The sequence below is a fragment of the Leptodactylus fuscus genome, chromosome 7 (genome assembly GCF_031893055.1).
Source record: "Leptodactylus fuscus isolate aLepFus1 chromosome 7, aLepFus1.hap2, whole genome shotgun sequence".
Classification (NCBI taxonomy): domain Eukaryota; kingdom Metazoa; phylum Chordata; class Amphibia; order Anura; family Leptodactylidae; genus Leptodactylus; species Leptodactylus fuscus.
In genome coordinates, this window is record NC_134271.1 from 134,395,088 (window position 1) to 134,406,180 (window position 11,093).

The 11,093-nt window shown below is 38.6% G+C and overlaps 1 protein-coding gene across 1 annotated transcript; it reads left to right on the top strand.

Moving 5' to 3' along the window:
* The first annotated feature begins 9,911 nt into the window (after nucleotides 1-9,911).
* On the top strand, nucleotides 9,912-10,841 carry LOC142212963 (olfactory receptor 12D1-like). The gene has a single exon (XM_075281099.1). The coding sequence runs from the start codon at nucleotides 9,912-9,914 to the stop codon at nucleotides 10,839-10,841; it is 930 nt and encodes a 309-aa protein (XP_075137200.1).
* Nucleotides 10,842-11,093: the final 252 nt, after the last annotated feature.

Genomic DNA, 11,093 nt, shown 5'->3' on the forward strand with positions numbered 1-11,093 from the left:
GAGCGGCAACGAGGCGAAGAAGAACACCGGGCACCAGAGCAGCCATCTCTGCAGGTAAGTGGACACCAGGGGGGACTAAGTAGCCATAGGATTAAAAAAAATCCTCTGGCTACTTAGTGTTTCACTACATAGTGTGGATTCTAACAATTCTTAGATTCCATGCTGTATAGTGAATAGGATTGCTTTTAAAATCCGATCTCCGATTAATAAAAAAAATCCCATTGACTTGCATTGGGATCGGAATTGGGATCGAGATCGGGTTCGAATGAAAAATGATCAGAAATTGGATTTTAAAATCGATCCTGAAAAGTCAAGATCGGCTCAACCCTAGTAACAGTAACACAGTTAATGATGATATATAACTACCAATCATAACAGGGGAAGAAATAGGGGAAGGAGGGAGAAGGGGGAATACTAAAGGGGAAAACAGGGTAAGGAAGTAGGGATACATTGATAGATTTTATAAGGAGAGGGGTAGGTGTCAAAAAGGGAAGAGGTGATAACAGTTGTAGATGAGACACCAGGAATGTACAAGGTAGTTGTCCAGCCAGTGGTTCCAAGAAGAGTACAAGAATTTGCCACATCCATGATGGAGGCCTCGGAACAATTGAAAGACACCTGCATGGAAATATCTTAATAGGATTGAAACTTGGTACTACAAGGGTTTAATTAATGGACATCTCTAAACTAGATGTAAGAGTGATCCCAAGCCTGTACAGCTTCTCCAGCACATAGGGCAGACTGTGGGTTGTATAAGGAAAAGTCTAAGAGGGTTAAAAAAAACTTATAAAAAAAAAGTTTTTGGATTTGTTCCCAGCGAGATACACAGGATGCAAATTTCTTTGTCCACTGAAGGGCAATACCCCATTCTTTAACCCCTTCCAAACATCCGTCATACTAGTACTGCATATGCCGGGTGTTTAACTATGGTAGCCGCCATAGCACCGGTCGGTGCCCACATCGATATAGGAGATAAGTCAGTAATATGATATTTGAGAGTTTGGAGAGGTATAGCCAATTTAACAATTAAAGCGTGATCATGTGCAGTATACATAGTTACAGTACATAGTAGATGAGGTTGGATGAAGACATCAGTCCATCAAGTCCAACCTATAACCCTACAATCCCCTACAGTGTTGATCTAGGGGAAGGCAAAAAAAACCCCCATGAGGCTCATGCCAATTTCCCCATTTCAGGGTAAAAAATCCTTTCCAACACCAGTAGATCTACCTCTATGCCAGGCACGTAGAAAGGTTATGACTGAAGGGAGGTTGTGTTTGAAATGAAGGTTTCTAGAAGTGGGAGCAAGAAATAAGATTTTGAGTCTTTAACTTTGGACATGATAGCTTCTTGTGAAGCTCATGGTTTTATTAACACCGGTAAGATAGTTGGTTTAGAGCAAAGGCTAGATAGTAATGACATAGATTGGTGACACCCATACCAGTATGGACCATGCATTTAAACATCAAAGAGGATAGTCATGGTTTGGTGTTTGTCCAAATTAAATTATTCCTTTGTTTATGAAGAGATTTAAAGATTGAAGTCTAAATCCGTAATATTAAAGTCCTAAAATAGTATAATATTCGGGGAAGCTTTAGCATTTTGTATAATACTATTCTACCTTTCCAACCCAATTCAAATTTGGAAAATCTAATCAATTTTAATTTTTATACCTCCCCTGGGCCTACACCTATTATATACAGGGGTCTGAAGAGACCCAAATGTGTAATACTATCACTTCCTCTTTAATCCAAAGACGTTTGGACCGAAGAGAACCAGAGGATTGCTTCATCCGAACACGGGAAAAAACAAACCTTCATGGGTTTGCCAATCTCTACGGTACAGTATATATAGACAGAAGTTGTTCAGATGGAATTGCAATAACAGCAGGGTCATTTTCGGTTTAGGCTTTCCTTATGGGTTGGTTTTCTATGTTGGCTTAGTGAAGTATGAAGAGATCAAGGAGTGGGCCATTGCAGTGATGCTAAAAGTTTATCATATTATACAACATTTATTATATTAATAGAAGGTAGTGGTCAACAGTTTCACAAGCAAGGAGAAGATCTGGGGGGGAGTACAGTTGTTGGGATTTGGCAATTAGTAGGTCACTCATTGAGTAAGAAAATGATTCAGTAGCGTAAGAACCGGGGTAGCAGCCATAGAGGCTGTCACAGGACCTATAGACCCCTGATGTTTTTTTTTTTAAATAAGTCATTATTACCTGGAATAACCCCAACAGGTAACAAGCCCTATTTACTTAACAATCTCTTCTCCTGTTCATGGCCATTTCCACTTCCTGTTCTGCATCCCATATCATGTCGCTGGGACCCTCTGGGGGGCGGAAGGGGAAGCAGATGTAGCTATGAGCAGGAGTGGGGATCAGTAAGTAAGGTCACAGGCCCACAGCAAGAGTATTTATTGGATGTACCCAAAAAAATACCAATATTATTTTACTCTGAGGACTCTTCAGATCTCCAAGTGTAATGATCGGCAGGCCCAGGGGAAGTCAAGTGAACATAAAAAACAATGTTACTCACCTCTCCTGTGCTCTAGTGCGGCTCGCTGCCATCTTCAAAGCTCATTGGTGATGTCTCAGATGTCACATGGGCTGGGCTGGCATCATTATTAGAGATGAGCGAGTACTGTTCGGATCAGCCGATCCGAATGCACGCTCGCATAGAAATGAATGGACGTAGCCGGCACGCGGGAGGTTAAGCGGCTGGCCGCCGTCAAAGCGGAAGTACCAGGTGCATCCATTCATTTCTATGGAGCGTTCTGTTCGGATTGGCTGATCCGAACAGTACTCGCTCATCTCTAATAATTATGTGTTGAGGCACTTGCTTGGCTCACATGACGTCTGTGCTGGAGATCAGGAGAGGTGAATACTACTGTTTTTTATGTTTAGGACCTGCCCTAAGCCTCCGATCAGAATACTTTGGGGTGAGAATAGACTAGAGTATAATAATATTTTATAGGTGGTCCACTATGAGACATTATACTGTGTGGAGGGCTACTATGGGGCATAATACTGTATGGAGGGGTCTCAATGGACATTATACTGTGTGCTGAGGCCACTCTGGGACATAATATATTGTGAAAGGGCCACTGTGGGGCATAATTGTTAGGACTGTGCGGCAGGTACGGCCAAAGTATCAGGGTTACAGCCTGTTCCACTGTAACTTCTCAGTCTAGCATGCATGGGGTTAATTCCCTTGCAGCCGATTGGTGTGGTCGGTCTGCTGACTGACAGTAGTGTCAGCCTATGGGCACCTAGCTTGGGCACCTGGGCTGGCTGAAAAGAAAACTGGAATTTATTGAAAATAAATACAGGTGTGATCTTCAATATCTCCTATGAATGGTTAAACAGTAAGTAATGCTGGGTGAAATGGAGAAATCTCTTGTAGACTATGTCCTCTGGGGCACTTAACGTTAATTTGTACATAAGGGATAATCCACTCAGCCCCATATATATAACAGACAATAAGACTTACTATCCTTCGCCATTCTGATTTCTTGTGGGCTGTGAGGAAGATGCAAATCCCAAGACTAAGAATTATAAAGAAAATGTAAGAATACAGTTAAGATATTCCTTTAATAGTCCCACAATGGGGAAATTTCAGTGATACAGTTTCATAGATGGTACAGTAGTATATAACAAGAGAGAAACACATAGAAGCTCATGGCAGATAGAGAAATCCTAGGAATCATAGCAACTAAAAAAGAAAGAAACACAGACACACTGCAGGATCATTTAGTTCTCTGTGCAGATTGATGTTAATAATAATAATTATAATAATAATAATAATAATAATAATAATAATAATAATACAGCCGACTTGGTTGTAGGACACGAGGAGGGGGGTCACAGCATGTGGATATAACAAGCAGAAATTTTTGCAGAGGTGGGGGACATATGCAGCTATCATGATAACATGTGGTAGTTCCTTTGGTAGGTGGTGAGATCTCCTGCTCACAGCTGATAGTTCTGTATCTTGCATCAGCACTATTGTCCTTTTAACCACAAAAAATGCCCCAAATGTCCTTCATCACAAGCCGTCCTCCTCCTCCTTACCACAGTGTTCTACTGCCCCAAGGAAGTCAGAGACCATCCAGGTATACATGGTGCTGCTCTCTTGCCAAGCTTCCATAACTCCTGGGGTAGGTGGGTGATGGTAGGTTCCCAGGTTGTAACAGTGTCCCACGTGTCCACAGTAATAGAAAGAAATACCAGTCAGCTGTAGCATCTTCACACATCAGCAATTGACGCCAGAAATCATCCCTTGAACGAAGAAGTCCGCATTTCCATGTAGGTTTCTCTTCCATGCCGCATGTTGAGCCATGCTGTCCTAGCTGGGGGGATGGTAACAGGCACATGTGGAAACCAGCTGAACCAGGTCTTGAGTCATTGTCCATGCTTTACAATGGAAACAAAAGGAACAAAAAACTCCACAGGGTCTTCCATTCGATTTATAGTTGCTAAATTCATAGTGCTAGATTACTTGGTTACCGGATTCTTGAAGATACAGAGAAAAAGAGTGAAAAAGGAAAGAAAAGTTTGCTCCCAGCTTGGAGCACTGCATCAAGGCAGCCAGCCTCTCAGGGGGCGGCGCCTAAAAAAAAAAAAAAAAAAAAAAGGTATGGAAACATCTTTTTTTTCACTGTTTACTATTCATATGGAACTATGGGAAGAATATGCAAATCCGCCTTCCATGATGTAATTAGGAAGACAGTTGCTGCCTCATTGTTGCAAACCAATAGAGGGCGCTCACTAGAATGTGCAAGCCTGTCTTAAGACAGGATTCCAGTGAAATAACCCAATAATGGCTGCTCCCTTTAGCCTCATGCCCGACCTTCCAAGAGGCCTTTGTTTAGCAATGACGCTGGGATTATTACCAGGTTATAGTCTCTCAATCGAGGACAGCTGTTTCGATCTGGTTGGATCTCATCAGCCCGATGTAGAGAGGACTATAACCTGGTAGAGGTGAGAGGCTTAGACAGGGTTCGGGGGATATTGTCACTCCTTAGGGAGAGACCACCATATAGGTGTGTGGAGACTTGTTAAGCCTTTAGCACTCCACTTTGCAAGGAACTATGGGAAGAATATGCAAATCCGCCTTCCATGATGTAATTAGGAAGACAGTTGCTGCCTCATTGTTGCAAACCAATAGAGGGCGCTCACTGGAATGTGCAAGCCTGTCTTAAGACAGGATTCCAGTGAAATAACCCAATAATGGCTGCTCCCTTTAGCCTCATGCCCGACCTTCCAAGAGGCCTTTGTTTAGCAATGACGCTGGGATTATTACCAGGTTATAGTCTCTCAAGCCTCTCACCTCTACCAGGTTATAGTCCTCTCTACATCAGGCTGATGAGATCCAACCAGATCGAAACAGCTGTCCTCGATTGAGAGACTATAACCTGGTAATAATCCCAGCGTCATTGCTAAACAAAGGCCTCTTGGAAGGTCGGGCATGAGGCTAAAGGGAGCAGCCATTATTGGGTTATTTCACTGGAATCCTGTCTTAAGACAGGCTTGCACATTCCAGTGAGCGCCCTCTATTGGTTTGCAACAATGAGGCAGCAACTGTCTTCCTAATTACATCATGGAAGGCGGATTTGCATATTCTTCCCATAGTTCCTTGCAAAGTGGAGTGCTAAAGGCTTAACAAGTCTCCACACACCTACTATTCATATGGTTATGTACTGTCATAGATAACAGAATGCAAGATGGATAGATAGATAGATAGATAGATAGATAGATAGGAGATAGATAGATAGATAGATAGATAGATAGATAGGAGATAGATAGATAGATAGATAGGAGATAGATAGATAGATAGATAGATAGATAGATAGATAGATAGATAGATAGATAGGAGATAGATAGATAGATAGATAGATAGATAGATAGGAGATAGATAGTAGATAGATAGATAGATAGATAGATAGATAGATAGATAGATGATAGATAGATAGATAGATAGATAGATAGATAGATAGATAGTAGATAGATAGATAGATAGGAGATAGATAGATAGATAGATAGATGATAGATAGATAGATAGATAGATAGATAGATAGTAGATAGATAGATAGATAGGAGATAGATAGATAGATAGATAGATAGATAGATAGATAGATAGATAGATAGATAGATAGATAGGAGATAGATAGATAGGAGATAGATAGATAGATAGATAGATAGATAGATAGATAGATAGATAGATAGGAGATAGATAGATAGATAGATAGGAGATAGATAGATGGGAGATAGATAGATAGATAGATAGATAGATAGATAGATAGATAGAAGATAGATAGATAGATAGATAGATAGATAGATAGGAGATAGATAGATAGGAGATAGATAGATAGAAGATAAATAGATAGATAGATAGATAGATAGATAGGAGATAGATAGATAGATAAATAGATAGATAGATAGATAGATAGATAGATAGATAGATAGATAGATGATAGATAGACACAAAGATGTAGAATTATATTACGGTTTGCTTGACTGATTTTGTTAATTTCAGTTAGTAAAGCACAATGAAAAAGAATATCAAAGCTTGTATATCAATAATTAAATTAAACTAAGTTAATATTCCTCAACCCCTTTTAGCTCGTCTAGGACTTGGCCTATTATGTTCTTAAAGACTGTAAGATTTTTTTTTGTGTATTGTTTTTACATGACTACTTTTTTCAAGAAATTAGTTTTCAATTTTCATGTTAGCATAAACTTGGGGGCTTGTTTTTTGTGTGATAAGCAGTTTCTTAATACCATCATTTCCCCATTTTTTTTTTATTCTAAAGGTTAATTCAATATTGATATACACAGAGTTATAGTTTATTTATGTTTAACTATTCTTCCTGAAATAAAGTGTTTTTGTGTCAGTGCACTTATCCAATTTTTCTGTCTGAGTTCCATTGTGACTGCTTTTTTCCTGCAGGATGATTTGTATTTTTCAATGCCACCATGTTAATGTGCTGATAATATACAGATTAAGTTCTATTAACTCTTTCTTGGGGAATAGAGAACAAAAAATACTGACATTGTTTCTTTGTGTTTTTGAATTGTGCACCATTCACCCTGCGGAATAACATTTTTCCTTTATTATACGTGTCAGTATGATTAAAGCAATACAAGATATTAATATAAGATAAGATGAATATATTAAGTGATTTGATATGTTTGCGCAATTAATGCAATTTATGAAAAAATTAATGTTGCCATGTCACTATATTCTAACACCTATAACCTTAACAATTTTCCATCAATGTACCAGTAAGTAAGCGGGTTATTTTGTTGTAAGTTCTGTTATTTATGAGAATAATTTTGGGTGACATGCTAATATGATTTATTCATAAATGTTTATCATATTTTCAGGAAGACTGGAACAAAATAAAAAGTAATTTCACCAGTACTCTATGGTTTTGGTTTTAGTTATGTTCTAGGGAATTTGAATCTTCAAATAAAAAATACTGCTTAGTGGCCATGGCAGCAAGTCAAGTTTCTCTTAAAAACCTGTTGGCTGCAAATTTTGTGTCCCTGTTTCTGACTAGTTACGTTTCTGACTAGTTAGGTCCGCACTATTGCTACTACCGAGCTGCTTTTCCCCACTACATATATATATATATATATATATATATATATATATATATATATATATATATCTGACAAAAGTAATAATAAATGAAAATTGTATGAAGATGAACAAATGAAAGTCAGACATTGCTTTTCGCTTCAACAGAATTTTTTTTTTTTTTTTTTTAATAAACCTCATGACACAGGCCTGGACAGAAATGATGGTTCAGTAACTTAATATTTTGTTGCACAACCTTTTGAGGCAATCGCTGCAATCCAATGAGTCCTGTAACTGTCAAGGAGACTTCTGCACCTCTCAGCAGGTATTTTGGCCCCACCTCATGAGCAAACTGCTCCAGTTGTCTCAGGTATGAAGAGTGGCTTTCCCAGACTCTGCGTTTCAGCTCCTTCCAAACATGCTGATAGGATTTAGGTCAGGGCTCATGGAAGGCCATTTCAGAATAGTCCAATGTTTTCCTCTCAGCCATTCTTGGGTGTTTTTAGCTTTGTGTTTTTGGTCATTATCCCATGACCTGCGACTGAGACCAAGCTTTCTCACACTGGGCAGCACATTTCTCTCTAGAATCCCTTGATAGTCTGGAGATTTCATTGTACCCTGCACAGATTCAAGACACCCTGTGCGAGGTGCAGCAAAGCAGCCCCAGAACATAACTGACCCTCCTCTATATTTAGGGACAGTGTTCTTTTCAAGACATTCTTCATTTTTCTGTCTGTGAACATAGAGCTGATGTGCCTTGCAAAAAAGTTAGATTTTTGTTTCATCTGTCCATATATATATATATATATATATATATATATATATATATATATATAATTATATAATACAAATTTGACATTTGTGTTTTAGAGTAAGATATGATAAACCTGTGACAATATATACAAGTGGCCCATACAAGAAATACAGGGGAAAAGTTGTTCCATGTAAAATTCCCTCAAAAGACAAGAAAGCATTACCTCCATCTAGAGAAAAAGAAAGGTTTAATGTGCAGAGATGACAAGAGTGCTTCACTGTAAAGATTGTATGATAATGATTGAACTTGGTTGAACTTGATGGACATATGTATTTTTGAAAAAGGTAAAAAATGTCTAAGTTCACACAGGGTATTTTGGTCAGGATTTTGATGCCAAATCCGAATCAATGGGAGCCAGTCGCAGCTACCCGTTTTTAGGTCTGGAAACTGAGGCGGACCAAAAACCCTGTGTGAACCCGGCTTAATGCTACATCAAATGGACTATGACACAATTTTGTATTATTTCAGAGAGCAATACACATGCCTCATTCAACCGTAACACGTTAGGATAGCAGTATGGCCAACGGTCATCTATACTCTTGGTTAATAATGCGTGTTATTACTAGAGATGAGCGAGTAGTACTCGATCGAGTAGGTATTCGATCTAATACTACAGTATTCGAAATACTCGTACTCAATCAAGTACCACTCACTGTTCGAATGTAAAAGTTCGATGCAGAACCAGCATTGATTGGCCGAATGCTATACAGTCTGCTAATCAATGCTGGTTCTTCTCCTACCTTTAGAAGTCTTCTCCGTACAGCTTCCCCGCTGCGTTTTCCGGCTCTGAATTCACTCTGCCAGGCATCGGGTCTGGGCAGAGCCGACTGTGCATGTCCGCTTGTAGTGCGGGCATGCGCTGCACGGAGAAAACTTCTCGGAGGATCCAGCCTGACCCTCACTCGTGGACTTGGTAAGTGTAATTTGATCGAACGTTGCCTACCCCTGAAACGAGCATTTTCCCCCCATAGAGTATAATAGGGTTCGATATTAGATTCGAGTAGTCGAATATTGAGGGGCTACTCGAAATGAATATCGAACATCGAACATTTTACTGTTCGCTCATCTCTAATTACTATACATAATTTAATCAAGCATTTGTGAAAATTCTTAAATACATGTCTCGTGTATCTATACACAGAATTCGCTATAAAACATATCTCAAAACTCTGAATAACTTTTTACAGTTTTTACATTTTTTTTGTGAAATTTTTTGAGAAATCAATTGTAATTTGAAAAAATTTAATTATTTATATAAAAGAAAATGTTACATGAGGAACGTAAAATCAATGTCATTATTTTTATTTTTTTTCATTTAGGGTAAATGGTCTTCCAACATCAAGAAAAATGGATCACTAAATAAAATTACTAAATTTTATTACTAAACTTTTCCAAGAAATTTTGCTCAATTGTAAAACATTAATTTTCCAGTGCTATTATAAAATGAATTTTTTCTGAGCCTAAAACCTGAATGGATTGCTTTTTTCATTATATTGGGTTCCAGATACAATAAAATGAATATAATAAATTACACCTCAGTAAATGAATTTTTCTTGGCTGGTCTGGGAGTCGATGATGATTTTAAGGTGATTTTCTTCTTAACCTTTCTATTACTGTACCTGCTAACTTTGGTATCAAATCTGTCCATAATGATTATCACTATTTCTGATCTCATTCTTCATACACCCATGTATTTCTTCTTGAGGAACTTGGCCTTCCAGGATATATGTGTCGCAACAGTGGTTGTCCCCAGGATGCTCATAGATTTTTTATCTCAGAAGAGGATGATCTCATTTTATGGTTGCATGTTACAAATACATTTCTTCCATTTCATGGGCGGTACAGAAGTTGTACTTTTTACAGTCATGTCCTACGACAGATATGTGGCCATTGCACATCCTCTAAGATACTCAACCATCATGAGTTACCAAGTCTGTTTTGGTTTAACTTTATTTTCTTGGGTCATTGGATTTTGTCATGGGTTAGTCCACAGTATAATGACTTCAAGGCTTCCATTCTGTGGACCAAATGTGGTCAAACATTTCTTCTGTGACGTTAAACCATTGCTTAGTTTGGCCTGTGCGGATGTATCTCTGAACGTCAAGCTGCTTCTTACAGTCACTGGAACATTAGCTATCTCAACCTTAATATTAATTATCTTTTCTTATGTTTTCATTGGCAAATTTCTTTTAAAAATTAAGACCTCACAAGGACGAAAACGTGCATTGTCTACCTGTAGTGGACATTTTACTGTAGTTACTCTTCAATACGGAACTGCTATATTCACCTATATGCGGCCGTCTACAGAAAATTCTTTAGCTCAAGACAGAGCAGCCACCATTATGCTCTTTGCTATAACCCCAGCATTAAACCCAATTTTATATACGTTAAGAAACAAAGACATAAAGAAAGCTTGCAAGAAGTTTCTCAAAATTTCTCATTGATTGAATGTATTCAATATTATATACCATAAATGCTAAATACACTCTGTGGCCAAAAGTCACGGGAAGGCGTGTCCCAGTGCCGGTTGTGTCAGATATGACACTCAAATAGTGTGATGTGATGCGGCCTATAGCGCTAGTGTCGCCAAGATATCTGAGCAGTCTGATGCAGACAGGTGTCTCGTGAACATGGCAGCACGTCGCGAGTTAAGTGACTTTGAACGTGGGATGATAATCGGTCCAAGACGCATGGGG

Bases quoted from the DNA above. Each gene is read 5' to 3' on its own strand.
- LOC142212963 (XM_075281099.1), top strand. From the start codon at position 9,912: ATGAATATAATAAATTACACCTCAGTAAATGAATTTTTCTTGGCTGGT.